This window comes from Helianthus annuus, chromosome 3 (genome assembly GCF_002127325.2).
Source record: "Helianthus annuus cultivar XRQ/B chromosome 3, HanXRQr2.0-SUNRISE, whole genome shotgun sequence".
Lineage (NCBI taxonomy): Eukaryota > Viridiplantae > Streptophyta > Magnoliopsida > Asterales > Asteraceae > Helianthus > Helianthus annuus.
The window spans coordinates 143171909-143188423 of record NC_035435.2 but is presented as its reverse complement, the minus strand read 5'-3'; the positions used below and the strand labels follow the sequence as shown (position 1 = coordinate 143188423).

Sequence of the window (16515 nt, the reverse complement as noted above, 5' to 3'; positions counted from 1 at the left end):
GTCTCGCCTTTGGATGATTTTTGCAGGTGTGGCCCTGCTTTAGCGGTGTGCCCATGGTCACGTGGGCTACTGTAAAATATTCACCTTTTGGTGCGACTTTCGTTGGTTAGCATATGGTACACTAACGGCGTTCAACCCATTGAAAGAGTTGATGTTGATGTGACGACGATCCCTACCACGCGTCCGTGTCACCGGGATCCCCGTTGTCGTAATGTGCAGCCACTGGTAGTCATAGATGCACATGCAGATGATATGCTACCTTAGGCGAATGTAGAACTGCTGGTGGTTGTACCAGCCATTGTTATTGATGATCCGACTATAGCAATCGTCGTTGCAGTCGGGAGGAATGATATACAATGCACCCCTACAGAAGTGCTTGCTATGCTCAATGACCTCGCAAGGGTGCTTAGAGCGTTATTTATGTTCCCCACAATGTTTTTTATAATTGTGGGACAAGTACTTGGTTTTTCATCAGTGGTTGTGCATCTATTACTAAGATACCCACTGGAATAGTAGTGGTTGAATACATCTATTACCAAGATGCCCACTCTTAGCGCTGTATACTTTGATCATCTGACTTTGTTATTATGAAAAATATTTCGTGTCAGAGTTGTTTTTACCGTGATATGCAGTTCAAATGCGGTGGTATGTTGTGTTTACAAATTTTTATATCAACATTTGTTGATATCAGAAAGTGCTTTATAACCCGCGCGGTGTTAATGAACACTTGAACAACAAAGTGCTTTCTACGCGCTTGGCGTGAGTGAACACTTATTGAGATAATAAAATGCTTTATACGCGTTAGGTGTGAATGAGCACTTTATGTAAGCTACTACGTGCTTTTCCTGGACGCGCACTGGCGTGTGGAACGCTTATAGTAGGTGGCATATCTGTTTACCTCACCGACTGTGGCGTGAGGGTTTTCTTTTATCCATGTCGCAGACTGGTGTGGAATACTTATTCGAATAATCAAGTATACTAGTTTTGTCGTGCGTTTGTCTTGACTACCAAATTGCATATGCGTGTCAAGTGGTATAGTCGTAGGCCAAATGATGTGAGAAGTATAAATATTGTCTGTCGTATTGCAACATCCACATTATATAAGAGCCGATGCGGGTTAATGTGCAGTGGATATCACCTTAATAGGCAGCCTGAGAAAAACTGATTACTTTTAAGGCGTAATGGCGTTGTACCCTGCTAGTCCCCCAGTTCAGTGCTGCTAAAGTATGTCAGTAGCGTTGAACTTGATAAGTACTAAAAATAAATAGACAAGTAAACATGAAGTATAACATGCTAAGAAGACTCCGACATGCTTATTAGTCGATTTAAATGTATTGTAGATAAGTGTGCGTGAAATAGAGGTGCAACCTTTATCGACACTTTTTGTTTAGTGGGCCATTCTAATAGGCACCCTTTTAATATATGAAAGCATTATCAGGTCATTTTGAAGAGCAAATAGATAACTTATGGAGTATTCCGTTAAGTTATCAATTTATATGAGAGTACCATATTTAAAGATGAGATTGAGGACCTGTCCCCCGTGAGCGTTGTGCGTAGGCGCCTAGCTAGGTCCACGTGCTTGAATAAGGATTATCCGATGTATAGTTTAGCCTGCGTAAATATTCTGACCATGTCTGCCCATAGCCATGTTGTTCCGAGCAGATTACCCAGTTTGACGATGCTAGGCATGTTAGAACTTAAGTATTAAAAGTAATTATATAGGCCCATGCAACATGTCAGATGGCCAATCAAGCGTGACCAAATGCATGTGTGGGCAATGAAATTTTCCATTTATGCGTTTAGAATTTTGTAATTTTGGGGTAGCATCGCCATATCAGGTTATGTACGGATCATCATATAGATATATGTATATAGTCAAGTGAACCAAGGGCGTGCAATGAGATGCGAAGCGTGTTTGAACAAATAAAAGTGTGTCGCGCAACTAAATAAAGCAAAAAGAGGGTTGTACCTGGAATTGCATTCCGAAATATATAGCTTAGCTTAGTGAACTCCAGCTTAGGTTTATCATTACCGAGGTATAGCTTGGTGAAAGAGTAAATGGCGACAAGAACTACCTTACCAGTAAGAAGGTTTGACAAGAAGCTGTCCAACCGAAATCTCGTTGTTGAAGAGGGGTTTTCAGGTGTGTAAATCGAATGTCCGAACCAAGGCCTTTGGTGTTGGTGACTACGTTCTATAGTGTTTATAGTGTTACACTGTCCCCGTCCCTTATTTCAATGTTGCTAGATAATGTTAGCAGGAGAGTCATGTGCTCGATGTGTCATGTTGGAGGTGGCGAGACATTATCAAGAAGACTGTCTTGCTTGATGATGTCAATTCCTACCGAGGTGCCGCTCGGTTTTACAAAATGTCAGCTTTTAAGACTTAATTGTAGCTAGGGCATGAGTGGTTAGCCCGCTGTGCTAGTCTCCCAGTCTATTGCTGCTTAAATAAAACATTAGTAGCATTGAAATAACAAGGGAGAAAATTTTATTATTCGTATGTATACATAAGGTTTTCCAAAACGTGTCTTATTTAGACAAGGACCATTCTATGTACAAGTCGAAATGATCGAGCTTGGTTGCTTTTTAACACATCCTACCCATGGCGGTATTATACTACGACGATAATATTTATGTAGTTTCGGCCGTTTTTAGTGGTATGGATGGCCTATGCCACCAAATTTCAAGTACCGTCTTTATGGATGTAAATGATCTCATGTTGGGTAAAATGCATGTCCATGATCTGGAAGATGATATGGATGCTAGGGCGGTTACATGACACCCCGTAATTATGGTGAAATGGATATATGCTCATATATGTTTAAGAGTAGTGCTATAGCGGTTGTACGATCTCGTGCTATAAAGCCTCGGCACATGTAACATGTGTTGTAGTATAAAGAGGAAAGTGTTAAACCATTATAAGTGACCTGGTTCCGTTAAAAGCTCTAGTAACACGAATTAAAGCGACATGCCGGTGTATGAGTGGCAACGTAGGCGCTACGGCGATGGCGTGACTAAATGCGCCACAACCCCCTTTATAATAATAGGCAAGAAGGTTCGAAGATATATCTCTCTGCATGACAGCTGAGGATTTCCAATAGGTACTCTTGTGTTTTGTTCTATAGTAAAGTCAATTTATAAGCATGACCAAAGGCGTGCTCACGGGAGATGGCGCGAGCAAGGAGGATATCCGCCGGAGATGGTGGGAATGAACGAAAAAGTCCGCCGGGGTGGCGGGTAGACTGAAATTTGTCCGCTCGTGGCGGTGCGACGAATAAAGGTGCCCGCCGGAGGTGGTGCGACCAGGAAAGGTGTCCGCCGGAGGTGGCGCCACCAAGAAATGTGTATGCCGGAGATGGCATGACCTAGGAGATTGTCCACCAGGGATGGCGCGATGAATAATGTTGTCCGCCGGGGGTGGCGAAACGAATAAAAGTGTCCGCAAGAGGTGTGGGTGGATGAAAAGCGACCGCCTGAGGGCACCGCAGTGGACCGAAGCATCCGCCATAGGTGGCGGAGTGATTTAAGTAATCGGCCGGAAGCGCCGCAGGTGGATAAAAGCGTCCGTTGGAGACTTTCCGGGGCGAGCAAAGGCTTCCGCCTATGGTGACGAGTTGAATAAAAGCTTCCGCCGGTAGTGGCAGGTTGAATAAAAACTTCCGCCATTAGTGGCGCGAGCAAAAATAACTACACAACCAAAGGGTAATGAGGTGCCATATAGTAGGGTGTTTCGAGTTTTAACCAATGCTTGAGTGGGGAGTGGCAAAATAAGTGCGCGCCGGGGATGGTGCGGCAAAGAAGTCGTCGCCGGAATTGGCGTGATCATGAAAACTCAAGCTCATGCCTTCGATAAAAGTTTCTTATGGTACAAAGACCTGCAGCGGAGGAACCGGTGGCGCGAAACGCGTAGGGCGGATGACGGTGGCACGAACCAGGTTGTGCGAAGGCAGGAATGCTCTAGTAGTGCCCCATGATAGATGTGGGTTGTAGATGGCGGAAAGAGATAATGACGCGCAGTGGCGGTGACCATTTGACAATGCGTTTTAAAAGTGTAGTAAAGGCGTGACCAAAACGGTCACCGACCGGAGATGGGCGGAGCAGTTGGTTGGTACGCATGACTACGAATGAGAGCTTCCCGCCATGCGCGCGTGGCAAAGGCATGTCCCGCTACACAGTCGGAGCAAGGTGGCGGAGCTGTGTCCGCTGGCGCAAGATAGCAGAGCCATTCCGGCCGCACACACTGGTTGTCGATACGGCACATGAGAAGTTTCCGCCATTGATGGTGGGTTTTTGTCGTGCGCATCGCTTTAGAGAGTTGCCTACTGTATGTGTTTGTGGTGGAAGCGTAGGTTGAGCAAAGATGGAGGGCAACCTGTATTGGTTACATGGGCATGGCGACAAAATATTGTGTAAAGATGGGGACATCTAGTACACCCTTTATCTGCCGATGTCAGGGTCATCCCCTAAATTTCAATTGCTGGTTGCACTGATGTAAACGATCTGATGCTATTTGATAAAATAGCATGCCCATATATTGGTCAAATGAATATATGCCACATTTATTGTTTAAAAGTCATAAGATAGTGTTTGTACGGTACCACAAATATGCAAAAGAAAAGGTGTTAAAGTCATAAATTGACTTGTATAGGGACTATTCGTGTAAAATAAACGAACAAGTTTAAAAAAGCAACATGTGAATCCAAAAGAAAACTAGAAAGCATTCTTAGCCTTATCATAAAAATTGATGTATATGACGCAAGGTCATACAGTTTAATGATGCGTCGTTAGGGGTGGGATTCTATCTCGTGTTGAGACCATCATGCCACGGCGGAGAAAGCTCAACTCTAGTGCAAGGTAGAACAGAGTGAGTGCCCGACATGAACAGTAGGCGGCTTAGCCAAGGATATTCAAGTGTCGCGAGACGAGGGTGGCGCAACGGTGATGGCGTGATCAAAATCGTCCGCCTGAGGAAATTCGGTGCGCCCACCGTGGGGCGATTGAGTATCTAAACTGTTCCGCCAGATATGGCGTGACTTGGGACGATGCCCGCCGGTTGATGGAGTCAGTGAGGACGGGTTGGCCGGAGATGGCGTGAGTGGACAAAACGTCCGCCGAGCTGCGGGTTAGTTAAAAGCTTTTGCCGGGATTTGGCGGGTTGAAGAAAATCGTTAGCCGAAGGAGGAAGGGTGTATAAGAACTTCCACCTGTTGTGTCGAGCCGTCGAGGTGAATAAAAGTGTTCACCAGAAACGGGGCGGTGTGTCGTGCGATAGACGATTGATCGGGTACAAAGTAGAAAAGTAATATGTCCGGGGCACTAGCTAGTGATAGATGGTGCGTCTTAGGACGATGCTCGCCGATTGATGGCGGCAAAACAGGCATCCGACAAAAAGATTGTGCGTCACGGCGGCTCTCCAACAAGAAGATGGTGCGTCACAGTGGCTCTCCGACAATGGAGCGGCGCAGGAGAGAAGAAGATGGCGTGCCAAAGGGGCTTTTCCGACGATGAGATGACGTACAACACAAAGGAAGTAGGCGCGTCACCGTGGCTCTTCTGGCGACGAGACCGCCAGGGCAGCCGTGATATCATCCCATAAGAAATTATGGTATCTGTTAACTTTATTAACTTTAGAGATTTGTATACAGTGCTTCATAATTAAAAGCATGTACCAAATTCAAGCATATATATTAAAATTGTAATGCGTGCTTCATGCTTAAAAGCACGTACCAAATTCAAGCATATATATTAAAATTGTAATGCGTGCTTCATGCTTAAAAGCACGTACCAAATTCAAGCATATATATTAAATTTGTAATGCATATCAGTTATAACGGGTATAGATCTAGAAGTTTGAGTAGGTAAGAAAGAGATGTGACCTATAGGGTCCCACGGATGGCGCCAATGTAAAAGAGTAACCCGAGCGGGTCGGTACTTCTACGGTGATGAACGACCACACCTTGTCTTCTCCACTTCATCCTAGACCTGTAAACAAGGAGAGAGAAACGTGGGCAATTGTAGAGACTGCCGGTAGAGGAAGAATCCCCTATTTCCAGCTACAAAAGTGTTGCCCTATATCTCATGCCCTAATAAGGAGGTGAAGGCCTCCTTATATAGGAGATATGGGAAAAACCCTAACCTCAATGGGCCAAGCCCAGTTAGGGGTTGTCTCTACGAGCCCACAGCCTAGTGTAGCATAAACTACAACGCGCTGGGCTTCGCGGGTTAGTACACAATAATAATAATATATAATTACTATATAAAAGTGATAAATAACAAGAAAGTCCGATCGCTCGGGTCGAATCCAGTACCATACCTCGTCACTATCAAACATGTAATTTTACTACCATCATCCATGTAATTCATAATTTCATCAAAAACCCACCTACATAATCATGATTAATTGCCCAAACACTTAAATTATTGCATTAGCTTCACAATTTTTGTCAATGGTTTGTTTCTAAACATGAATACACTTCAAGTTTCATTCTAACACTCACAATTCATACTTGAATTGCAATTGCTGGTGTTTATCAAAAACCTTTACTTCACTATTATCAAATTTTCAACATACCTTATGATCCTCTAGCTTAGATGATCAGTACTTTCAGTTCATGCACTGATTTTAGACCCGATTTCCCTTTCGATTTGAAGAATTGATGATTTTAGGTTGTGGGGAGCTTTCCCCCTTCTTGCTCTGGTTCTGGTCGACCAAAACACACACATCAGTGTGTGTTTTGAGTTTTAATTTCTTTTTATTACAATTAGTTTCCTAATTGTCCATTTTAGCTCGTCATGTATTGTTTAATATAAAAAGGGTCACTTTTCAATGTTTTATTATCTATCAACAAGCAACTAACCAAGTTAAATTATAATAGTATTGATGTATATAATATTTACCATCAAGGTAAATATTAATGTTAAATATTAGATATTTTTAAGGGCGTTACAATGTGGCCACTCATTACTTGTAAAGGGAAGGGTGAGTGATATTGAGAGTGTATTAGTGTTCTAACGAAGTTTTTGATTGAGTGATGATTTTGTGTTTTTTTATTCTGGCAGATATGTCTCTTCGAGACTCCTTGCAAGTGCCTTCTTTTGATGACTTGGTTTTTAGCTTTTTTGAGCTAGAGCCTAATTCTGATCCCCTTTTGAAGCAAACGGCTTCGACTGCTTACAAGAAGGTAATCTGTCCGTTTTAGTTCATGTTCCATAGAAATCTTCTTGGACCGAGAGTAACAAATCTGCTGAAGACCCGGAGATAGAGAAGAGTGATTGTGATTTAGCATATGGTGGAAATCCGATGAAGGTTGTTGGTGAGGGTTTGGAGACTGGATCTGCGAGTATTAAGAGCACAGTTGCTTCTGATCTTAAGAAGCTGGTTACTCCAAGAAAGAGGAAAAGCCTGGACCGAAGATTGGTGGAAACCTGGAACCCAAAAAAGTTAAGAAAGGTGATACTTTGACGAGGGCCTGGTGCAAAGACTTCTTCTTCTTCCTCAGGGCCTATTTCAGAGAACCTGTTGGAGCATTTGACGAGGGGTAAATCAGCTAGAGATGAAGCTCCGCAACAAATGCCTAGTCTGACGCCCCTCCCAAAGGCTCACTAAGGGATAGACATTGACAACGAAAATACTGATACTGAGATGGAGGTCAACACTTCCAAGGGTGATGGGGAAAAGGCGGTTAGTTTTTCAGGTATGGGGATGGGCTCATCCTTAGGTTTATGTTCATCAACGTTCGTTTTCGTTTGTTGCATACAATTAACAAACACAAACGAACACGAACAATTTCGCTTCCTTAACAAACGAACACGAACATACAATCTCCTTCGATAAGTATTCATGAACAGTTCATAAACACATATATTTCTTAACAAACAAACATGAACAAAGTCTTGTTCATGTTCGTTTCATTTGCAGCCCTTATATCAATACATTACAAAGCCTAGTAAACCAATTTTGATGGTTATTTTCCCATCATTTACTTTTCAGTTTGTCGACGTTTATTGCACGATTATCTTTGTATCAGACACCTATACTTTTAAACCGTTGATGAAGTTCAAGAAATTTATTTAACTTTAAAAAATATATTCTTGCATGAATTTATTAAAATATTGCAATTATTAAAAGAAAAAAAACAAACAAACAAACATACGTGTAAGAACTTTCCACCTCTTTACAACATTAAATTAAAAATAATAATAATAAATCACGAGTCAAACCAAGACAAATGAACATTTAACACTTTGGTTAGTATACAAGGACGCTACATGCTGATTTTAAGTGGAGAAAATTGACGAAAATACTAAATACATACCTCAATATTTCTCCTTATCCTCCTCAACTTAAAAACAAACAAATGTCTAAAGATAACATCATCGTACAAAATTAAACTACAAGACATTTGTTTCGAGTTCTGTAAATTATACAAACACAAAACCTTTATTCCGACTCAGACTCCATGCTTCCCATAGCCTTTAATCCTCTCGGTCTCTGTAACCATCCAATTTTTTTTTATGATTACAACCATTATATTTATAAATACAAAACCATATCAATTATTTTTATAAAAATACAGAAGAACGTTAAGTTGTTAATATTATTTAAATAATTTCTATATAAGACCACTAAATAATCCCACGACTAAAAGTCATAAAACTATAAAAGAATTGAAAGTAAAGTATACCTTTTTTGTGATCTTTTTCTCTCTAACTTCGTACCGTTCCAACGTAAGATCACACAACCACCCACCGGGGATAACCGACTATTCACCAAAATCAAAAAAAAGAAAACCATTTTTTAACGTTAGTTTACCTTAAAATAAAAACCAATAAAATAAAGATAAAAAGAAAGAAAGTTGACATTGACATTAAAAATAATGCTTTATGTATTTTTATTATTCCGAATGGACCCATGGTGTAATTGCATTGTCTAACAGCAACAAACTTTAATTCATTGAAACTATTATTCTCCATTTGTGATAAAATATTTAAAAAAATAAACATTTTTTCATCCAACTTTTTAAAAGTAAATTTTATATTTTTATTTAATTCATTCAAATAAAAATTAAAAACAATAATTATAGTGAATGCATTAATAAAATTTTAAAATTTCACCAAATTGAGATTTTTTTCTAATAATCGAAAAATGCATTAATAAAATGAGCCAACTATGATATAAAATTTTAAAATTTCACCAAATTGAGATTTTTTTTTCTAATAATTGAAAAATACATAAATAAAACAAGTAGACAGAGAATCAGAGAGGCGTACGTTAATGGTTCGTTGGATGAACTTTGCTCTTTTTTTGGGTCTTTGAGGAAGTTTAGATCCTTTAATCGCCAAAAAATCTTCTTCCTTCTCCTTATTCGTCAGTCCGATCACGAATTTCGGCGGCCACACGATCGGAGCCGCTTCATTCACCGGCGATGCCCCTTTTTTGCTATCATGCGCCGTTTCCGACGACGCCGACCCACCACCGTTATTATTATTCTTCCCGTTATGATGTGCACCTCTCTTATCGTGCGCACCCCCTCTGTCCGGTGAACAAACGCCTCTGCCACCGTTGCTCTGCCCCTTCATGGAATTTGAAGTTTCTGAATTCCTACACAATTTGGTTATAAAAATAATAAGAAATATGGAATATCAGAACATGATCACGTTATTTATGACTTTTTATAAATTATTTACATGAATAAAAAAATATTATAAAAAAGAAAGGGAAATGGACTGGTAAAAGGGTGGTAAATTACGGATATAGCCCTGTAGATATATGGATCACACAAGAAAAATGAGGAAACTGGAGGGATGGTATGGGAAAGATGAGTGGAGGTGTTTGAATATTTGATTCATGGGTCAGGCCTTAAAAAGAGGGGGTTGTTTTTTTTGTTTTTTATTTTTATTTTTTGTTCCAATATTAATAATTTTTTAATTCATCTCTTTTATTTATGGTTGAGCAATAGGAGAGATCTGGGATGGGGATGATAACATGCGCAGCGGCGCAGGGGAAGAAAAAGAATATGAATTGGAAAAAAGGTGGCGTTGGTTTTGGGGTGAGATGTGGCCGTTGGATGATATGGGGTTGGGGTTGGATGGTGGACACGTGTCGGGATCTTAAAGGTGGTAAAAGTATCGGGGGTGAGTGGGATCAAACGGTGGAAAATGGGGTGATGATTGGAGTGGAGGTGAGTTGTGGCACACGTGGTTGGATGGATAACTTCTCCTGATTATTGTCCCCCTTCTCACACTTGCAATAAGGGGCCATGTGTAAAGTGGAGAATAAAGAGAGATTTATCATTTGTATAATAAAACCACACCCAAATATAATATAAATTTATGCAACCTAAAATATTGAATAACATAGGATGAGGATTATATTTTATTTTATTTTTATAATATTCCAAAAAATTAACCAGATATTAACAATATGTGGTGCTCACTTGGTATTGAATACAAAACAACTAAATGGATTATTTAATAGTTTTTTTTTTAATAGTAACACATTATATTAATAATATATGGCGATAATACAAAAGATTGAAAAGGACACCCTTTTATATTATAAGGAGAACATGTCCGGACTTTTAATAATAAACTAATTTAAAGCAAAATGGATAATAATATAAATAATAATAAGAATAATCGAAATAATAATAATTCCTTTAAAGGAGTGGGTAATATTATAAAATAATTTAGCAAAATTAAAGATGTTATTTTTGGAGATTAAAAAGGAGCTATAGACAGGAAAAAGATGGATAAATTGTTAGGGAAATATCATTAAGAAAATAGAGATTAGAAATAACTAATTTGTGATATTAGGTAAAATTAATTAATGTTAACGAGAGTAAAAAAAAATCCTAGGAGGCAAATCATGTGAAAAATGATTACGTACACCAAAAAAAGTATGAATACAATAATATATTATCATTTTCTTAGTAATTAATGACAAATCTATAAAAGTAAACAATGTGCAGAATTAAGAAATTTAAAGATTGATTAATGATTAATTATTAAATATTAATATTACCAGTAACGATTATATTATAACAAGAAATGATAATATAATTAAAAAATAAAAATAATAATAAGAATGGGCTGTAAAATTGTATGGTTAAATTTCAAAATCAAAATTATTCAAATCATGTCAAATAGAGAAAAAAAATCCAATAAAAACATTCCAAGTTAAAATCAAAATTAATCATTTCATGCATGTCAAAGGGATAGATGAAAAATTCAATTTGGGAAGAAGAAAAAAAAACATAAAAGATTGCAGGTCGAAATCAAGATTAGTCATATCATGTCGTGGATAGAAGAAAATTCAATTGGAAGACTTCAGAAAAATAAATATTAAATTAAGAATATTGAAATATTTATTAATATACTGTTATTTTTTTCATTTTCAAGGACAAATAATCAGGAAAAGAAATGATATATATATATATATAACACTATATATATATATATATATATATAAACAATAAAAACAAGTTGTAAGTTTTGTTCTAGCAAGTTGTAACTTCCATTTACCTTAATAAAATATCAACTATATTTATGTATGTATAGTATATTTGCTCTTCTGCAAATTACTCTCGTGTTAAAATTAAAGAACAAATCCAACGATTTTACCACTTTTTCTAAATTTAATTATTAAACATTAAGTCAATTAGTCAAACACTGTATTTTCCTTAATTTAAAAATAGCTTTACACATCATTTTCAATCCAAAACATATATTTGGGAAAGATGCATTATTACTGAGTGAACTCTATAGTGACACGAAATAAAAGACAAATCCCCTGATTTTACGTTTTTTAACTCCAAAAACTAATAAATTAATACAAAGTGGACCTTCTAATTTTGGCTTCTAAATATATATATATTTTTTGGGACATCGTTAATCTTGTCATAAGTAATCTAGTTTAGTATAGTTTGGGACATCGTTAATCTTGTCATAACTTTAGTACTTAAAATCAAAATTATTCCACTAAAACTGAAAATAACACCTAAATACTAATATTGTACGTAACTAATCTGTTTTATGTTTATTTAATCTGGTATTGTCTTATTTAACTAATCTATAGTTTATGTGTTAATTCTCAACAGGGCCGGTTTTGGGCCCGGCAAACCCGTGCCGACGCCCGAGGCCCAAAATTTCAAAGGGCCCGAAAAACCTTTATAAGCTTTTATATATTTATTAAATTATATATTTAGTATATTTATCCATTTGTTATGCAAAAATGTATTGGTGGTATAGTGGCAAAAAACATCTCAAAATAATGTAAAGGTCTCAAGTTCAAGTCTTTGCTCCAACACTAAGTTTTTATTTTTGTAATTCATTTACTCTTAACCATAATTTTGGGCCCAATTTTTTTCGTCGCCCGAGGCTTAAATTTTTTCAAGAGTTTTTAGGGACGGTTCTGATTCTCAACTATATTTATAATTAAAAAAAAAACATTTTACCAACAAAGAAAGTACTTGGCAACTTCTGGTTGTAACAACCAACAAAAAAGTGTAAAAGATTCCGTAATTTGTATGTATTTTTTTATTTTTTTTGCCCATTCTACTAGAAAGAAACTAAAAACTGTGTACCTACATGAATAAAACAGGAACATCTGGAGATAATAATAACTTTAAATAAAATAATACGTAAATTCGATATGAAATCATTAATCATGATGAAGATTTAAACAAATTTCGGAATAACTCAACTATGAAAAATTGTGAGCTTTTAAGACACCAAAGACAACTTTGTGTTTCGTATTTGTATAATTTAATTAAAAAAATCAAATATTAAAGTAAAGGTTACTATATCATTGGTAGACTTTATAAATCAAAGTTACCCATTAATCAATAAGTTTATGAAGAAAAAAAGCAAACAAAAAAGAAAAAAAAAACGAATGAGCAGACATTTTTTTTAAAGGTGTAGATCGACTGGAAACTCACTACCGGACTGGCTTCAACCCTTTTTTATCAGAAGCACAGCCACCCGGGTTCGAATGAGGGGGAGTGCAGTGCAGAGCTCATCCTCTCACCTTGTGGAAACTTAATCCCGACTGTCAGCTCGAACCCGTGACCCCGGTCAGGAACTCCACCAAGATGGGTAAACCTTACCACCTCACTTGCAGTTAATGGGAATCAAACCTGAGCCTCATTTAAGAACTCAAGTACTTTCTACCACTGACCACAAGGTCATTGGCCAGAAGACATTTTATTTATTCATCCGATAAAGATTTAAAAAAACAATAGGCATATATTCTTATTTAATTAAGGTTGCTAGCATACCGTTTTTTAATAAAGTTGCCCCATTCCTCGTGTCAAATCATTGTCTATCTGTATGTAATTTGTAAATAACATTTTCTTTTACTTTTATCAAATTTGTAATAGAGGAAATTTCTGTTTTCGTTTCTGACTTTTGTCAATTTTAACTAATTTAGTCCAAAAATCTAATTTATAACAAATCCAGCCATGAAGTTTGTATTTCTTAATGTTTTTCATCCCTAAGGATGTTTTTTCGTTTAATTCTTAGGGATGAAAAACGTTAAGAAATGTAAACCTTAGGGTTAGATTTGTTATAAATTAGATTTTTGGACTAAATTTGTTAAAATTGACAAAACTCAAGGGATGAAAACAGAAAGTTACTCTTTGTAATATTTAACTTTTTATACTTAGTTTCGTTAAAAAAGTAATAAAATAACCTTTTAACTTTTTTAAAAAATTAAATGGTTAAATACAATAGTAATAACTGATAAAACAATAAGTCATTCAAAAACAATTAATAAATATAATACTTTTTTAATACTTTCAAAAAGAAAAGAATTGATATGTGCCAAATATTAAAGTTATGTTTCATCATTTCTTTTAATGTTACGTTTGGATTAACCCCACAAAACAAATTATTACTAAATTCAAATATATGAGTAAATCTGTTTAATTTAAACTAACTTACCATTAAATTATGCAAACTATTAAACAAAATACTACACGTGCAAAAATCACGAAAATACCTGAGAACCCGATGAGCCGGCGAAGCGGATCGTTGCCGGAGATTAATATACCCGTGACCGTTACTAACGGCGTTAGAACCACTAACCCCTTCCTTATTATGCCGCCGGTCAACCCGTCCCGTAATTGACGATTGACCTAACGGCGGTGTACCGGAAACCGTCACTGACTCTTTATCCTTACCCTGTTGCTGCTGAACCTTCATACAACGTAACCGTTTCCGGTTCCCCCACTGCAACACGAAGTCCGAAGATGAAGACGTCGTCGTATTAGATCTGTCTCTCAATGAGTTATTTTTCTCCATTTAATAATGCTCCTGTTACGGTTCCAATTCACTAACCATGGTTAGTTTACTTTTAAGTTTTAACCCCTTTTTCTCAACCATAGTTAGGTTTTCAAAGAAGAAAAAAAAAAGAAAATGATGATAATATTTCAAAATTATATCAAAAATGTTCTAAAATTGTTCAAAATTTACAGTTCAGTAGATTGATCGGATTCAATGATTATCTTTCTCATAACCAGAAGAAGAATCGAGAAGATCAATGGAAGTGACGAAAATTGAGATCTAAAGAAAAATGAAGAAGATATAACAGACTTCTTGTGAGAAAGTTCATTAGCATTACCTTTAAGCTGCAATCTGTTGTGTTCCTCGAGGTCGAAGATTTCAACGACGAATTAACGAAAATCAGAGCGAAATTGGAGATTTCAGCGACGAGATTTCAACGACGAATTAACGAAACTCAGAGCGATGAAACTGCAAAACAGAATAATAAGCATCAGATGAAACTGTGATTCAATTCAGATGAGTAAAAATTCAGAACGATTGATACTTACTTATTATGTACTTTGTTTCACGATCTTCTTGATTCAATTGGACGGTTTTAGACACAGAAATTCTCAAAACTTGAAAACTTTAGGCGATTAATGAACATTTTACATCAAAGACATCTTCAAATTCGATTTCATTTCACCTAAATCCGCTTCAAATCAACCTGTAAATTCAACAAACATCACAATTAATTCATCAAACAATGCGAAATTCGTATAACGCAAACCTCCAAACTTACAATATCCTCGATTCGCCTTTGGATTTCAAATCCAGAAGAGTAAAAAGCTCAATAACAGCTCAAAATCCTCTGTTCGTATAACATCTCTGCAAAATAAGCCAAATTATCCTATTATTATTCTATTAATCATCGAAATTACATAAAAATTCAAAACAAAACCATAACAAAAGATCAAAAGATCAAAATTCATCAACCGAATCAAACAATTTGAATAAACTCTGTTATTAACTAAAAACACACAAATCTGCAATCTGAAATCCGAAATTTGACAATCTAATTGAGGCGGATTGAGCTATAGATCCTTTGAATTCAACGAACAACTTCAACATTTTACTCACCGAATTCTCGTGTGAAATTTCTTGATAATTTTCGATTTACAAACGAAATAGTGAAGAAATGGTGTTGTTATTGATGCATATGACATATACTTTCTCTCTCTCTCATTTGGAGCCCCTTTATATAGCAGGCTTCATGTTCAGGTTTATCGAACAGAGGAGGGAATAGATCTGTGGCCGTTGGTTTATGATCCAACGGTGTGGATGAGATCTTGTACGCGTTCAGCAGTTACCAATGGTGTAAAACTTGCATTGCTTTTACCCCCCACCCACACACAGTTACACACACATCGGATTTTTTTTTATTATTGTTTTTATGGATTTTTTGATATTGACGTCGTTAGTAAACTTGACGGAATCTTCGGTTGTCGTTTCATAAATAGTTTGAGTTTGAATTTTTAAATATAAACTATGGAGTTGTATTTTGATTTCTTTTGATAAGTTTCGTAAATCCAAAGGCTAAACTGAAAAAGAATAGTTAACTAAAAATACATGATTTTTTAAAGCAAATTTTTTTCAGCCAATACCCTAAACCATGATCATTCATTTGAAAATTCACAAACACACGTTTTAATTGCTTTTTATAATCGTCGGTAGAGAAAATTTGTGAGACCCAATCATATACGGGTCTAAAAGCGCATATTATAATCGTATGATTATTTAAACAAAAGTTTTTTTTTTTGGCATTCATTAACATGTAGAAACCCAACATTTACAATCGAAACATGGCTACTTATAAGTTTACTAGTAGATAACATACTAACATAATAAGTTTAAACACAATCTACAAACGTACTATTAAACTTAAACATAACTACAAAATGTTTTGACCCGTTTGAACATGAAAACGCGAAAACGTGATATGCGGGAGATATGTTCATTCCAAGCTTGATGCCACTTAACACGATGATCTAACTACAACCATACCAAACAAATTAGTTATATCATAATTAACCAACATAGAATTCAAACCTTCTATCGAACATGATAATAATCCTTTCATTAACATTCATTCATACTTTCTAGCGGGTCTTGATGTCGAATTCCTTCAATCTTCTATATCTGGTTCGACACCAATTCCCAATTCATACATATGTCATTCTTACTTATTCGA

General features: G+C 36.5%; 1 protein-coding gene across 1 annotated transcript; it reads right to left on the bottom strand.

Moving 5' to 3' along the window:
• Window positions 1-8187: 8187 nt before the first annotated feature.
• LOC110929856 lies at window positions 8188-15679 on the bottom strand. The gene is made up of 8 exons (XM_022173047.2): window positions 15405-15679; window positions 15067-15152; window positions 14834-14991; window positions 14623-14753; window positions 14002-14315; window positions 9273-9603; window positions 8687-8764; window positions 8188-8493 (listed from the first exon to the last, which is right to left on the bottom strand). Exons 5-8 carry the CDS (start codon window positions 14301-14303, stop codon window positions 8443-8445), a joined length of 762 nt encoding a protein of 253 aa, XP_022028739.1. The 5' UTR covers window positions 14304-14315; window positions 14623-14753; window positions 14834-14991; window positions 15067-15152; window positions 15405-15679; the 3' UTR covers window positions 8188-8442.
• Between the last annotated feature and the right edge of the window lie 836 nt (window positions 15680-16515).